The sequence below is a fragment of the Megascapheus bottae genome, chromosome 2 (genome assembly GCF_031878675.1).
Source record: "Megascapheus bottae isolate mThoBot1 chromosome 2, mThoBot2.hap1, whole genome shotgun sequence".
In the NCBI taxonomy this organism is placed as follows: Eukaryota; Metazoa; Chordata; class Mammalia; order Rodentia; family Geomyidae; genus Megascapheus; species Megascapheus bottae.
Genome location: NC_143510.1, coordinates 7,575,906 through 7,592,867, shown reverse-complemented (window position 1 = coordinate 7,592,867; position 16,962 = coordinate 7,575,906). Strand labels below are relative to the sequence as shown.

The 16,962-nt window shown below is 40.3% G+C and overlaps 1 protein-coding gene and 1 long non-coding RNA gene across 4 annotated transcripts in view; one reads left to right on the top strand and one right to left on the bottom strand.

Annotated features, from left to right (window-relative positions):
- The window catches only part of LOC150066334 (serine/threonine-protein kinase 38-like), a 56,082-nt gene extending 54,183 nt beyond the window's left edge, over window positions 1-1,899 (top strand). The window contains 3 exon segments of the mRNA XM_090320027.1: window positions 984-1,075; window positions 1,416-1,454; window positions 1,457-1,899. Of these exon segments, the coding sequence (XP_090176153.1) occupies window positions 984-1,075; window positions 1,416-1,454; window positions 1,457-1,542 (217 nt within the window). The 3' untranslated portion in view covers window positions 1,543-1,899.
- A 5,060-nt stretch (window positions 1,900-6,959) lies between these two features.
- LOC150066333 (uncharacterized) lies at window positions 6,960-16,162 on the bottom strand. Of its 3 annotated transcripts, XR_016539120.1 has the most exons (4): window positions 16,044-16,162; window positions 13,440-13,554; window positions 8,235-8,350; window positions 6,960-7,878 (listed from the first exon to the last, which is right to left on the bottom strand). It is a non-coding gene; the product is annotated as an uncharacterized LOC150066333 (long non-coding RNA). The 3 variants fall into 3 exon arrangements; XR_016539119.1 differs by having other exon boundaries at window positions 6,960-8,350; XR_016539121.1 differs by lacking the exon at window positions 16,044-16,162 and adding an exon at window positions 14,679-14,940 and having other exon boundaries at window positions 6,960-8,350.
- Window positions 16,163-16,962: the final 800 nt, after the last annotated feature.

Below are 16,962 nucleotides of genomic sequence, written 5' to 3'. Positions count from 1 at the left end.
CCAGCCCCAAAAAAGTTTTTTTAAAGGTCGAGGTGAAACCGTGGCTCAAGTGTAGAGTGCTAGCCTTGAGCTAAAAAAAGCTCAGAGACAGCACCCAAGACCAGCATCAACAAAACAAAACAAAAAGGGGCCGGGAGTTTGGCCTAGTGGTAGAGTGCTTGCCTTGCATGCACGAAGACCCTGATTCAATTCCTTGGTACCACATACATAGAAAAAGCCGGAAGTGGTGCTATGGCTCAGGTGGTAGAGCTCTAGCCTTGAGAAAACCCAAAGACAGTGCTCAGTTCCTGAGTTCAAGCCCCAGGACTGGCAAAAACCAAAGCCAAAACCAAAACATAGCAACATAACCTATAAAGCTAGGTATGGTGGTATTCCTCTATCATCCCAACTACATGGGAGGCATAAATAAGAGGAGCATAGTGCAGGGTTGTCCTGGACAAAAAAAAATAAAGAAAAAAAAGGACTGGAGATTGTTGTTCAAATGGTAGAGCGCTTGGTATGCAAACCTAAGTTCAAACCCTACTGTTGTCAGAATAAATGGATGGATGAATGGAGCATAATAAAAGTTCAAATTAATTGACACATTAAAAAATTATACTCAACTTGGGGCTGGGAGTTTGGCCTAGTGGTAGAGTGCTTGCCTAGCATGCGCAGACTCAGGTTCAATTCCTTGGTACATAGGAATTAAAAATACATAGGAAAAAGCTAGAAGTGGTTCTGTGGCTCAAGTGGTAGAGCACTAGCCTTGAGAAAACCCAAGAACAGTGCTTAGCCCCTGAGCCAAAGCCCAGGACTTGTAAAACAAACAAAAAAATTATACTCAACTAGTTTGAAATCTACTTTTTATTTTCAAGTTGACACTAAATGTCTTTGGCCATTCGAATATTTATAAAATAGCATACAGAGTTTTCAGGAATTATTTGTTGAACACTTAAGAGTTCAAGAGCACTTTTTCATGTTTTTTTTGCTTCCTATTTTTATAGGGAAAGGCCAGCAGCAATCCCTATAGAAATCAAAAGTATTGATGACACTTCAAATTTTGATGACTTCCCCGAATCTGATATCTTACAACCAGGTAAGGGAGTTTTACACTAAGTTGTCATTCAAAAGTTGAAGGTGAGCTGGGCACAGATGGCTGAACACTTGTAATCCTGGCTATTCAGGAGGCTGAGATCTGAGGATCACAATTCAAAGCCAGCTCTGGCATGAAAGTCCATGAGACATTTACATCTAAGTAACCACTGGAAAACTGTAAGTGGCACTGTGGCTCAAGTGCTAGAGCACTAGCCTTGAGCTGAGGAGCTCAGGACAGTGCCCAGTCCCAGAGTTCAAACCCCATGACCAATCCCCCCCCCAAAAAAATGTTGATGGTAATGATATTTCACTAATTATAATCTTTTGCTTTTTTTCTCTAGTGCCAAATACCACAGAACCGGACTACAAATCCAAAGACTGGGTTTTCTCAATTATACCTATAAAAGGTTCGAAGGGTTGACCCAGCGTGGCACTATTCCCATATACATGAAAGCTGGGAAATTGTGAATGAAGGTCACCTTGACCCACAGCCAAGAGAACTCAGGTAGATGCCTCACAAGGCTGGCTTGGAAATCTAAGACACTGAAGACTGTGGTGCTTACTGACTGGAAAGGGAATGCTTCAAGTTTAAGGGTTTCTAGGACTACTATAGGAATGGGTTGGCAGTGCCAGCTGGCTATTTTTTTAAAAATATTTTATTATTTTTGTTAATTATACGAAGGTACTAGAGTACAAGGAATGTACATCCCTTTCTAACTGCACTACCTACATGCATATGAAGGTTTTATTCTGCCTGTGTGTGCCGAGGCTTTGAACTGTAACCACTCTAGTCAGTTTAGGAGAAATACATATCCTTTAAATCCAGGTAGGGTAGCGTGTAACACTGTGGTCTGGCTCATTTTCCTGATTTATTGCACATGTTCTGGATCTATGAAATCAGTAAAAGTCACCTTCCACAGTTAGAGATAGAATATCCACCCTGCTGGTTTGGACATCTATAGAATATGAAGACAATTTCAGTTTTAAAGACATTTAAAAAGAAATATACTAACTACATCTTTAAAAAGTAGAATTTATTATCAAGTTACTATACAAACTCCACAGTCAGCGGTGATGTTTCTAATGAGGAAGAAATTTAACACCTTCACTCAAATACTCCACTAAGACACTTAATTTAACTATAGAAATATTGATGAGCTTTATTTATATTCATAATCTATATACTCATAGGGAAATATCCTGTATAATATAAAATATAAAGTTGCTTTTCCTGTAGCAGGAGAAATTTTTTTTGACAAGAAGACATGACAATAAATTGAATTTCAGAAATGATCATGAAGGCTATTTGTAGAACCTATTTTTATTTATATTTTTTAATGTTAAATTTCTGATCATGTGAAAAAAGTCTTGCAGAAAACTAAGAGCTAACTTACTTTGGTTTTCTAGAAAGTTGCTACATATCATAGCTGATAACCTTTTAGGACTTCTGATGAGATTTTTTTCCTTTGATAAACTTGTAGTACTGTGTGAATGTCTTTATTTATGCTCCAAAATTACCAAAGAATCTGAACAGAGTGGAGCTCATATAGAAATACTATGTTCAAATAGGAAAGATTTTGTTAATGGTGGGCCCTGTTTGGGTTCAGTTCCATTATTGTGCTGATACCATGGAAGCAAAGAAGGAGAACAGGTCAGAGGGTTGTCATTAGAGCGACTGGATTGATAATGTCACATCAAATTATCTTATTTACCCAAGAATCAAGCAGTCTTTAGTTACTCAATATTTTAATTGTAAATTGACCTTTCAAGGTTTTGGCGCTACAGTTGAGAAATAATATAATGACTTAATGTTTATTCTGTTAATTGATAGGATTACAGATCCTCAGTTCCAAACCTTAAGTGACGATTTTTGTGTAGGAATGTCTTTCCTAAGAGCAAAGAATTATATACAAGTATTATGCATATCTACAAAAGCTTTTATAAATGTGCTGCTAGTAACTCCACCAAGTACCAGTGAGGCCATTCTAGTGTCCTCCCATCCTCTTGTCTTTGTATGTTCAAGGATTTGGTGAGCCCTTATGTGTTAGAGTCCATCTCTGCTTTTCTAGTTTGGGTCATGCGGCCTGGTACTTAGAAAATTTGAACTCAACCAACTGATCTTTCTAGTGATAGCTGTCTTTATTTTAAAACAAGATGCCCCCTAAAACCCCGTAACATCCTCAAGGGTTTATGAGATTTTCCAGCTTCAGCTCATGTCATTTTTAAAGGGATTTTAATCAGCAGAAGACCATTACTATGGAGACATTACCTCTGAAGTGTAAAAAAATGCAGAATAGAGAAGATAACCACTTTGCCGCAACCATGATTAGTTCCTGTTTTATTTAAAAAATTACTCTTTTTAAAAAGGAGCATATTTAAAAAGGAGTATAATGTGAAGAAACTGCAATATTCTTTTGTTGAAGCATGCTAATTCTAGTTTGGAATATATTGTGAATTCAGATTGACTGAAAGGAAGATTGAGATTAATATAATGGAGATGAATTAACCAAAATCCTTCTTATTGCATAATAAGAACATCTTTTCAGAGAGAACATGAAAATAGTTATAATTCTCAGCAATAGATAGGTCATTTGGGACAGTTTGCTTGTGTAGCATCTCATTTTACCCTGGTGTTGAGTGAGTGATTCACAATCTAGTGGGAATTCACCTCATTGAAGCATTTCTAAGTGCCTATCTAAAAGCAATTAAAGACTGTGTCTGCCCTTTGGAAACTAGGAATTTCATTTGAGTACCCTTGAGAGTCTTTTGTCTGTTGCCTGTTTTCTATGTTTCAGGTGAATCATTTAATTGAAATGACAAAACTATTTAATCAACTGGGTATTATGACATTTTCTTTAAGTTAGACGCTAATTGAAATTAAGAGTTTTATTCGTAAACTTTGTGTTTGGGTTTTCTGAGTATACAGAAAGCTTGTACAGTTTAGATTTCTTGGTTCCCTGATTTAATGTAGACTTTGACTTTTTTTTAAAATTAAAACACCTTTGTATTAAAGCAAGTTATGATGCTTTTCTTTTATGCATTTATTGACATAGTTTTAAAAGTCTAAATATATTGAAGCATCAAGTTGTCTGAAAATAGAAAATCATCACTTACAAGTCAACTACTTTGAAACCTATAGTTGGTTTAATAATCTCGTTAGTTTCATGGAAATACCAAATGTGAACTGTTGAAAAATGGTCTTTGGTTGCTAAAGCTTAAGATAGAGTTCATTTCCAAAACAGCATATGGGTTTTCACACCTATGTAACTTTGTGTGGTCACTCAGAAATTCTTAAATATTTTGAAGTATTTTAGAGTACAAAAATTCTTAAATATTTAAAAAGTATTTTAGTATATAAAACCCCTATACAACCAATCAGTCTGTCCTAGTAGAAGGAATCTCAATTAAATTGAGATTTATTTAGTTATTGTGTGAGCACCCCCACATGCATGTGAATGCGCATGCACTTGCATGCCCACGTACCGGAGCTTGAACTCAGAGTTTCCCATTCTTGCTTAGCTTTTTCACTCTAGTTTTCCCTTTTGGGCCACACCTCCACTTCTGGCTTTTTGCTAATTGGTGATAAGAAGCTCAAGGACTTTTCTGCCCAGAGAAGTCTAGAACAGTGATCTTCTACTCTCAGTCTCCTGAATAGCTAGAGTTACATGTGTGAGCCCTCCATGAAGATGTCTAATTTCCCTGGTTTTACAGATGATTAGTAAAGGTAGTATATTGTTCTAGAACCCCCTGTAGCTCCAAGTCATAGAGCTTGCAGATTATACATGCACTTAGTGATACATACAAGTGATATTGAGCTGAAATGGCTTCACTAATAAAGAATATAGGGCAGACATGATGGCTCATGTCTATGTGGGACATGTTAGAGCAGTAAAGGGAATATGGAGAGGGGGCCGAGAGCTCTACCTACAGGAAGCTGATTGATCAAAGCCCAGATTTATCTTCTTTTTTAAAAAAATTATTTACTTTGTATTTGGTTGGTTGTGGGGCTTGAACTTGGCCTCAGAATAGTTCCTGAGCTCTTCAGTGCAAGGCCAGCGCTCTACCATAGTACCACCTCTGAGAGCCTAGATTTCTCCACTAACCCTGCTCACCTGACATGAAGTGATCAATCAAGTTCCATCTACATAGCCTGACCAGGGCCTCGAGTCCCTATGACTCACACAAGTGAGGTGAGTTCAGGCAGCTGGATCTGTACCCCAGTGTACCCAAGGTTATTTCACAAAAGCTGAGACATCAGATCATCCGAAGGCTGCACGGGGGTCATATTATTTGAGTCCACAGCAGAATTAAAGGCAGAAGAATGGTGACCCGATTCTTGGGTATCCTTTCCAGCATGTTCCCCCCAAAACTAATTAATAAAGAACAGTTGTATAGGCACTAGTGGCTCATAGCTGTAATCCTAGCTACTCAGGATGCAGAGATCTGAGGATTGCAGTTCAAAGCCAGCCTGGGTATGAAAATCCATGAGACTGTGTGTGTGTGTGTGGCAGGGGGGACAGGGAGGGGGTGGGGTGCAGGCTTAAGTTTTGTCCCCGCTCTGTTTAGTCCTGCTTTCCTGGTCCATTGTCAAATAGAGTTAATGGTTGGAAAAATTATCAAGGACTGGGAATACATTAAAATATTCATCTCTTTTCTCCTTCCTTTCCTTTTAGTGTGTGGAAATGTTCATATCTCCTCCTCCTCCTCCTCCTCCTCCTCCTCCTCCTCCTCCTCCTCCACCCTACCACTAGGCCACACTTCAGGCTACCACCCTACCCCTGGGCCTGGGTGTTGTCCTTGAGCTCTTCAGCTCAAGGCTGCTACCCTACCCTTGAGCCAAGCCCCACTTCCCATTTTCTAGAGGTTAATTGAAGATAAGCGTCTCAGGTACTTTTGTACCTGGGCTGGCTTTGAACCTTCATCCTCAGATCGCAGCCTCCTGAGTAGCTAGGATTATAGGCATGAACCACCACGCCCAGCTTATAAATTTCTTGTTAGGAATATTTTCACCACTATGACCATAGTAATTTGTATGCACTGAGTGGTTGTAGGGTAGGGGTAATTTTTTTTTCTGTGGGTACCATGACTTAAATTGAGGTCCTTATGCTCTCTCTTCTCCACTCAAGACGGGTACGCTCCCATTTGAACCACACCTCTACTTCTGGCTTTGTGCTACTGAATAGGAGATAAGAATCTTAGCACATTTGTGTAGTTGGGTTAGTTTTGATCCTCAGTCCTTAGAACTTAGTTCTGCCCAGCAAAAGTCCTATTCTAGTTTTTAATTTTTTTAAGTTCCTACTCAAATGCTTTTTTCCTATAATGCCCTGGCTTTCTACTAACTGCCTTTTCTTTAATCTCCTGGGTTGGTAGTGAATGCCTGGTATACAATCAAGCATACCCAATTCCATATACATCCACATTCGCCCAGGGCCAGAGACCAGCAAGTTATGGCCTGGGGAGAGTGAGAAGCAGTAAGCACAAAGACCACGTCACTGGGGTATTTCACGTGGCTCTCAACTCCAAGACCCTTCTCTACAGAGTCTCTACTCTTGAAGAGTATGTGTCTGTGTGTGTGTGTGTCCATATGTTCATCGAGGGCACTGTCCCTAAGCATTTTTCTGGAGGGGGGCAGTCCTGGGGCTTGAATTCAGGGCCTGAGCACTGCTCTTGAACTTGAGCAGTAGTACTACTACTAGCTTTTTTCATGTGTACGTGGTACTAAGGAATCAAACCCAGGGCTTCCTAAGGCTGTCCAGAACTCCCCTTTAATTTTTGCCTTGGCTTTTCCCACCTGTAATTCAAGAATTCTCCAGCAATTAAAGCTGGTACCATATGATGGAAACACATACAGTGAAGAGACTTTGAACATGCTTTTCCAGGTCCAGCTGGACAAAGTTTACAGATCTGTGAGGCACAGAAAGAATGTCACAAACCAAAAGTCCAAGTTCTAGTAGATCCAAAGCAGTCTTCCATCAGGAGCAGCTGCATGTGCTGGAGTCAGGCAGGGGTCCCACCTACTTTCACCATGGTGGGGGTGGTCAGGATGACAAAGTCGGTGGCTGGGAATCTCTAAGTTGGGAGGAATGGGCTGGATCCAGGCTGGTCCATAAGCAACATGTAGCATCATCTCCCAGACAAATTGCACACCTTCTGCTGAGCTGCCTGCAACTTAACTTAACCTGAGGTGGGAGCCTTATTTTCATGAAGTCTCCCAATACTTTCCTGGTTGCCACTTGTGAATATACCGGTTCTTGATTACAATGCAAATTGCTCTATGTGTTAAAATACCATTAGAATGTTTTCTTGAACATGCTTATTCATACACATACATACGTGTTCACAAGGATCTTCAAGTGTGCAAAGATGTGTATCAGCCACACAGTTTCTGGAACTTTAGTGGCAAGAGATACTTTTGCCAATATTACTCTTATGGATAACCAAAATTTAAAACAAAATTTTTTATCCATGTAACAGATCACCTTCCCATGCCCAGCCCCATTTCTCCAGGGCTTGCTTGGTGGCAAGGCACATGAACATACCAATTGACATTTGAACACCTTTGAGTGAGAAGGGAAGCCATCTCTTAGCCCAGCTGGTAAACTGTCTTTTACCAATCTTAGGCAAGACCGCTTTACAATTTTTACACTGCCAAGCTTGATTAGATGTCCCAACCAAGGCTGTGGTGGCCCCACTTCCAAGTGTCACCACAAGAAGGGGCCACAGCCTAAGGCTAGTGGACTTAGCCATTTTTCTAGAACTCTGATTTCCACCAGATGGAGACACAGAAAATAAAGTTCCACTTTGCTAAAACAGACCAAATGAAACAGAAACACTAAAAAAAATCCTTCTTGGAGATCTGGTGAACACTAGATCTCCTCCGTACCCCCAAATCCTGTCCTCAGTAATCACTGAGGCCTGACTAGGGGTTCTTGAACATATTGGCTCTCCTTTCCCAACAGTTCCAACTGGATAGGTCCCCAGAAATCACAAAATGACAGAAAAACAGAATGCAGAGACAAAACTTATTCTGGTGCTGGAAATGTGTCTTAGTGTTAGAGTGCTTATGTAGAATGCATGAAGCCCTGGATTCAATTCCTCAGTACCATATGATCAGAAAAGTCCAGAAGCGGCACTGTGGCCCAAGTGGTAAGAGTACTAACCTTGAGCAAAAGAAGCCCAGGGACGATTTTCTCAGACTGGAACTTGGAGCGGGGTGAGGAGGGAAATGGCTGGAGCTGATGAAGTGCTCTGCTGGTGGGTCACAAGAGGTCAGCATCTGGGGACCAGGGTTTAGAGATTTAGGCGATCTTTCCATTCAATCAATTTAAAGTCTGTTTAGCCTTCACTAAGGCTACCTGCTCTGCATATACCTCCTGCCTTTTAGCCTTCAGGCTGACACTGCACTGGCCAGATATCAACACTGTGAGTTATAGTCATTATATTGACTATAATAACTTTGGTTCATTGAGTTATGCCAAGTCATATGAGTTTAAAGTGGGAAAAAGAAAAAGTCTTTTGATTTCAAATGCAACCTGTATCTTTGGAAATATAAAAACATGCTGACAAAATCCATTAGAAATACTTCAGCACCACATCTCTTCATGCGAGTCAGGAAGACTTCCCCAATCCGTGATAAATTTCCCACTAGCTATCAATCACTGCCAGTAAGAAAACGTTTCCTTAGACTAAAGAATTTGCAAATTATGTTGTTTACAATGTGAAATGTGCTAAAAATTATTGAGCAAAAATGTATTAAAAATTTTAAATCATCACAGCACTTTAAAAATGTGAATATGTTTAGCCTAAGACTTTTTTCAATGATCACAACTAAGAGTCGCCAAATGCCAAACAATGGATCAGAGAGATAGCTGTTCTAAAATCCCTGCATTCAGCTCTACTGCGGCTGTGGCTGCAGTCTTCATGTTTATAAACATCTCACCCCATGAGCAGAATTCCTGTTTGTCCCAAAATCAAATTTTACATTGTTTTGAAAAGTGATGTCAAGTTATTTTATGTTTAAATTGAAACTATTACTGAATGTTAGCCATTCAGCAGTTGGTGCTATTAAATTGTGTATCACTAGCTGATTAATCCTCGACAGATGACAGATAAATGAACCTAGATGGAGAAATAGGTCACTGGGGCATGTTTTTAAGAGGGTATCTTCCTCCAATCTCCCTTCCTCTCTCTCCTTTTCTTTCTCTCCTCTTCTCTTTTCTCTCTCTGATCCCTACCGCTACCTCTTATTTCAACAACTACCTTAACCCCTTTCTCAGCCACAATGCACTGGGCAGTGCCAGTCAGCCGTGCCTTCCAACAGAGTCCTTTGCCTCATCAGAACTTTCAAAGATATGGAGTTCCATAGCCATAGCCTGAAACTTCTGAAACCTGAAGCCAAAATTAACTATCCCTTCCTTTGTTTACCTCAAAACTCGTTTTCCCTCCTTTTGGTCTTTGTTTCACATAGAAAAATTGACTAGCAGAAATTGCACCCCCATGACACTTTTCCTAGGTGTTACTTTGCCAGGATAGATATTAGAAGTTCTGCCAAACAGAGCCTGTGGCATCCTGCAGTCTAGGAAATGTAAGCTGACTAGAACTTTCTCACTGCTTCACATGATGAACTATTACTACTAATTTCTGTGTGCTAATTGCTGTTCCAGACCTGTAAATTCATAACATCTCACTCTCACAACACTGTAACCAAACTATAACTAAAGCTATTTCACAAATAACAAACCTGAAAAACAAACCATTTCCTGGTTTAACCCAGACTGAAGTAAATAATGTAGAAGATGACCACTCTAAATTCTCAGCCCAGGGGCCTTTGTACGACAACTTCCCAATACCGTTGAACTTTTTTTCTTGTTATTGGTTGTGGGGCTTTAACACTGGGTGTTACCACTTGAGCCACAGGGCCACTTCCAGTTTTCTGGTGGTTAATTAGAGATAAGAATGTCATGGCCTTTCCTGCCTGGGATGGCTTTGAACTGTGATTCTCAGATCTTAGCCTCCTGAGTAGTTATGATTACAGTGAGCCACCAGTACCTGGCCAGTTGAATATTTTTTTCCCTGAATTTGTTAATAATGGAAAAATGTAAAAACAATTCATAAACATTGACTATGGAGATATAATCTTTCCCCATTTCTCTTTCTCCAGTATGTGGGGCCACATACTGGCTGTTCTTTGGCAGGGCGACTTCCAGGAAGGACCACAGGGAGAGAAGGGTCTCCTCTGGTGAGGAGAATACAGCTACAATAACCTAGGGGTTTTCTAAGTGAACTCAGAGTGATCCTTAGTGCTGGTTCCAAAGAACTGTGAAAAGTTCCCAAATATACTTCAAGTAAAAAAACTCTGATTACTGCCCCCCGCAACTGAACTTCTCAAGAGTTGCTTAAGTAGATTTTCATCCACAAAGCAAAGCCAGTAAATTATTGAGAGTTACAGTGTACCTAAAGCTGAAATGTGAGTTTTCTTCACGTCTTACTACATTTCAGCCTTCAAGTTCTATGAGGAAACGGAGATAAGAGAATTATAATACAGAAAGAAACTGCACAAGCTCACCAAGATTGCTAACCCACACTCAATTCCTGTGCAGCTGGATTTGAGCACCACTAGCCCTAAATTCTATGAGAAGACCCACATTTTTTGTGTCATTAGGCAAACTTTCTAAGGCTTCCTAAGTTTCCTAGAAAACTTTCCCACTTCTGCGATGACAGCTAGTGAACCTCAGATGAAAAGCAGATCCAAGACATTCATATTTACTCGTGCCGTACAATACCATGTGAAAAACTTTCAAATTCCTTCCCAACACAGAGTCATTTCTCCTGGGAGTATTTTCTCCAGGAAATGAGGTTGAATTCATTCAGCAGACAGAGTTAGTTGATCTTAAAATCAGGGTTCTCTCATGGAACAGCTACCTCCAAGACTGCCTTTCACTAAATAGTCCACGTGAGAAGACCTTCCAACACCCACCCCGGTTGTTCAGTGACCACCTTGCCCACAACATGAGAAGCAGCTCTGTGCTGCCTCTATTCCTGGTGTTCCTGTTTTATCTATGAGGCATGACTTTGTCTTGAATGTATTTCATCTTTCTCCTTTCACTAGTCATGATTCAGAATGAATTTACTCAATATTGAACTCATAATTTTTATAACATCCCTATGTTTATAAACTTCAAGCCATAAAACAGTAACAACACCAATAGTAAATATGTAAGTGTGCACATGGTAGTGTAAACTTCAGATCTATAAAAAATGAAGGCAGATCTGAAGGTGGGAGTGAGCGTTACCTCCACATTAAACAAGCAGTACTAACAGAGAACATCTCTATTCCATTATCTCCACTGTTAACCAAAGGTAAAATTTCTGGAATGGTTGTTGGTGTTCCTGTGATAATGTTCAAAAACTTGCCATTATTTAACCTAATCTTTGAGCCAAAAAATAGAATGGAAGAAAGGCAGACTCTTCAACAAGTGGTGCAGGCAGAACTGATTAAGCACCTGCGATAACTAAAGTTGGATCCTTCTATGTCACCCTGCACCAGGATTAATTCCAAATGGATCAAAGACCTTGAGATAAAAGCCCATACACTGAAAACTTTACAAGAAGGAATAGGAGATACACTAGGTCTCCTTGGCACAGGTCAAAAATTTCTTAATAAAGACCCAGAAATACAACAAATTTAAAAGTTTAGAGAAATGGGACCACATAAAGTTGCAGAGCTTCTCTATGGCAAAGGACATAGCTAGCAAGGTAAATAGAAAGCCCAGAGAGTAGGAGAAGATCTTCACTAACAATACAACAGACAAAGGCCTCATATCTAAACTATATCAACAGCTAAAAAAATTGAATCACTCCAAAACTAATCTGCAGGGAAACAACCATCCCATTAAAAGATGGAAGACTTAAAGAGAGACTTCTCTGAAGAGAAAATAACAATGGCCTATAGACACATGAGGAAATACTCAACATCTGGCCATAAAAGAAATGCAAAGCAAAACAATTCTGAGATTCCACCTCACTCTAGTTAAAATGGCCATAATCAAGAAATCTAATAACAACAGATGCTGGTGGGCATGTGGCCAGGAGGGAACACTACTACAAAGTTGGGGGATTGTAAACTTGTTCAACCACTAGGGAAAGCAGTATGGCAGTTCCTCAACAGATTAAACATAGAGCTCCCCAATGACCCAGCAATTCCACTCCTTGGCATCTACCCAATGGTCCAGAAACAAGGACATACCAAAGTCACTAACACAATGATGTTCATTGCAGCACTATTTACCATAGCCAAGATATGGAACCAACCCAGACGCCCATAAGTAGATGACTGGATCAAGAAGATGTGTTACTAATACACAATGGAATTCTATGCTTCCATCAGAAAAAAAAATGACATCGCCCCATTTGTAAGGAAATGGAAACACTTGGAAAAAAATCATCTGAAGTGAAGTAAGTCAGTCCCAAAAGAACATAGGCTCAATGGTTTCCCTCATTTGTAATAATTAATACACATCTAGGACTCTCCTAGCAGAGGATTACAATATCACAAATCCTAGATACATAAGGTCATACAGGATGAGGCTAAATGAAAGGATTTCTAAGATATGGAAACAAGAGCTTTATATTGTGCGATGTAGTATTTCTCTTCTCCTTTGTTGTCCTCTGGTAAATCTCATATTGTTACAGTATCTGACCTTATTATCTGGTATATTGTATATACATTTGTTTATTTGAAGGAGGAAAGGGAAGGGGGGAAAACAAGATGATTGGGAGGGGTGGGGGGGAGAGAAATGGGGACAAAAACATGAGAGGGGGTACCAATGTGTGAGAAGTAACGCACCTTCTATCTAGCGAACATAGCTGTAACCTCTCTATACATTACAATTTAAAAAATAACTATGACATGGCAAGTGGAAGAACACAATAAATTAAGGAATTTTTAAAAACTTGCCATTGTTTAATTAAATGTATTCATTTTAATCCACATTGGCAATTTAATCTATGTTAAACTAATCACATGGTATTTTCAGTGCAAAACTTATACTCAAAACTAATATCCAAGCATGATTTTTAAAAGCCTTCATTGAGGAATTAATTTTGGAATATGAGATTTCAGTTTCATTCACGGAGGTTAAAGCTCCCCTGTGCCTTGTCTTTATGGACACGGACTACATAGGATCCTGGAACATCGATGGAAGAGCAAGGACACCTCAGATGTGAAGATGCCTCTCACACGCAATTCATGTACCAGTTATGGGAGTGTGAAATTCCCTTTGAGGTGCCAAGCTGTGGCTCCTGACCTGTCACCTTTGTGAAGGATCCTCAGGTGCCCACTGGAACCCTCCATGGGCAAGTTTTACCTGCTTCGTGCCATTCTTCCAGCAGTCCTCAGCCTCCAGCAGCACTTGGTCCATGTCATTAGACTGTGGTTCAGGTCTTCAGGAAAGCCAGTCACAAATAGATAACCAGCTCCATCTGAACAGGAAAGAAATATAAAATTAAATAATAACAATAAAATGATACACAGAATGAAATACCATATGGTGATTCATTTCTATAATCACAGCTGAAGTAGGAAGGAAGTAAAGGCAGGAAGATAGAGGGTGACTCCATCATTAAATAAACTCCATGAGCCTGATATGGGTGGCTCCTACCTGTAATCCTAGATACCCAGGAAACTGAGAGCAGGAAATCATGGTTCAAAGCTATCCCAAAGCAAAAACCTCTGGAGACTTCTTATCTCCAATTAACTAAACCAAAAAGCAGAAAGTGGAACAGTGCTTCAAATGATAAAGGTCTAGCCTTGAGCAAAAAAAGCCAAGGGAAGGGCCAGGAGCATGGCCTAGTGGTAGAGTACTTGCCTAGCATGAAGCCCTGGGTTCAATTCCCTGGTACCACATACATAGAAAAAGCCAGAAGTGGTGCTATGGCTCAGGCGATAGAGCACTAGCCTCGAAAAAGCTCAAGGACAGTGCTCAGGCCCTGAGTTCAAGCCCTGGGACTGGCAAAAAAATTCAAGGAACAAAAGAAAAGAAATTCAGATTTAGTTATGAGGAAAAATAGGTGACTATACATTCTCTACTCGACTCTCAAAATAATTACATGCAATATCTCCCTACACCTTTGCACAAGTACATGGACTCCTGGGGGGGTGAATTACCCTCATACACCTCACACAGCTCTATTCTCCTGCTCACTTACCAGTGTTTGTGAGAGAATAAGGGAAGGGTGACACTGTTCTAAAGAAAATATCCTCATTACCTGACTTATGTCATTGTAACCCCTCTGTATATCACCTTCACAATAAAATTAATATTAAAACTTAAAAATGTAAGAAATAAAATGTTCCCACAGCTGGACTAAGCACATGGACTCTAAACAAACATCCAGAAACTAAGGGCAGAATAAAATAGAGACCAGAGACTCAGGTGAATGAATATTGTGTGCTGCTCATGAAAAGCCTGCTATGTAGAGACCTTCATCAAAATGCAGGAACAACTCATAGGTTTCAATTCAAAGTACTTTTTGGAGGGTAATATTCTGGTTTGTACTCAGGAATTCTCATTTGTGAGCAAGTGCTTTACTCACTTTAGCCTCACCTTTGGCCACAGGCACTTTTAAGTGAGGAAGAAGATTGTTCAGGTCTCCATGTGGCCTGAGATGCCACTAGATCATCAGTCTCCTTACTTGTGCTGTGTGTCCTTCTGTCCTGTGTCATAGACCCACCCTGCAGTGTCCCAACTTAGTACAAGGCAGACTAAAGCAGTAAGAGTTCAGCTGTGGGAAAGAAACAAAGCTAAAAACAAAGTACAAACCACCACGACAGGGTATAGGCTGAATGTGAAAAAGTGAACCAATTCCTGTCGACTCAAACCTATAATTCTAGCTCTGCATGTGGATGAGACCTAGATGATAGAGCTCCCGAAACCAGGCCGGCAGAAAAGTCTGAGAAATTCTATCTCAAAATAATCAGCAAAAAAGCTTACACAAGTGTAGAGTGCCAGCCATGGGCAAGTAGCCCAGCAGCAGCTCAATGCCCACAGGTCAAACTCCAGGGACAGCAGCAAAAAAAAAAAAAACGAAAGAGGGGGTCATTTCTAAGAAGTAGCATGCTTATTGTTTTGGCAAATATTACTAAATAAAAAGTTTGTTTTCCTTATGAGAAGATATCAATCATGTTAAAACACAGCTAAGGAAACAAATGACTCAATGTTCCGTCTTTTAAACTGTAATCATCTTTGCGATTTCTGACATAAATGGCACATCAGGCAGACGTTTTGTCAGTGGTGCCAATGGCAGTGAAGGAGCAGGGATGGTGGGGCACAGCATGTCTGTGGAAAAGCTGCCTTGGTCTCCCCGGCTCTACTGAGAACCGAGTCCTGTCCTCTCTAAAGCCAAGTCAGACCAACATCACATCATTCCAAGCTCTCTCCTGCATGATACCTCAGTTAGCAATCTCTCCTGATACTCTGCACATATCTGAATATTTTCACTTACTTGACTGTCCCTGACTCAGCTTCTGCATAAACTCCCCAAAAGATAACAGAACTGAGGTAGTTCAACCTTTTAAATATGTTAGAAGTCAGCTATTGAAGATGTTAAAACACCATGTTTAGTGCCATGGAAGTGTAGTCATTTGTCTTCCCTTATATTTTCCTTTCCAGCACAGAAATCGTAAATATAAAGATGTGGAGGCTATAGAGGGAGTGCCTTCTGACAGTAATTCACCAGCCTAGCAGGGCGGTGCATGCCCATATCAGAAATTCACACCGGGCAATCATGGTTTGACCTCAGCCAAGGCAAAGTTAGTGAGACTCTACCTCAAAAAGAAAATATAGACCAAAGGACTAGAGACCTGGTTCACCAAGTACAGTGCTTGCGTTGAAGGCACAAAGCCTATAGTTTAGACTCCAGTAGTGTACAACAAAGAGAAAAGAATTCTGAAAAGTAAGAAAAATAAATACCCGATTGTTCAACTTGTCTTTGTGTCCAAGAGGAAAGCACCCATGCCAGAGCTGGAAAGGCAGCAGAACTTCAGAAGACGTCCATGTGGGCTGTGGGCTGCCTCTCTGTGCTGTAATCTGTGTCGACAATTGCAGGGGCCTACCGGCAGCAAATTGGGGTTCCTGCAATAGGGGGCAGCGACTGGAAAAAAATAGAAGAGAGACAAACACATCGGGTCAAGGGAGGTCTGCAGCCCAGGTAAAAACTGCCGCCTCGTTTATTGTCAACTCCAGGCTTCCCTCCCTCCTTGAAACCAGGGAACTTCCAGGTGTTACATTCATATGGTAAATCTCAGGTCATTTAAACAGAATAAGGCCAGAAAACAATAAGACAATAAAGCCATTGTCTGATGCAAATCAAGGTACAGTTTGATTCCACTCTGGCTCCCAACAGACAATCATAGAAAATAGATGACCACAAAGGTTTTGCTCTTCCTTAATTTTAAGACTGCTCCTGGGCTGGCTGGCCATGGTTAAGGAACCAGCATAGCATGTGCAACGGCCTTGCTCTAAGTCATCTCCCAGCACCGCATACACTGGTCAAAGTTCTTGCTGCACTGGCACAGATGAGTAACACCTGGAACCCTAGCTACTCAATAGGCTGAGATCTGAGTATCACAGTTTGAAACCAGGGAAGGAAAGCAAGTCCATGAGACTCTTAAATTCAAATATCATCACCAAATATCCAGCAGTGGATCTATGGCTCAGGTAATAAAGCTCTAGACTTGAGCAGAAAAATTAACAGAGACAGTACATAGGCCCTGAGTTCATCCACACATTCTCAAAAACTTTCCCTCCATTCATATCTAATTAACAAATTCTTATCAACATCAACAGAAATAATCTCAAAATTTGCTCAGTTTATTCTCTCCATTGGCAA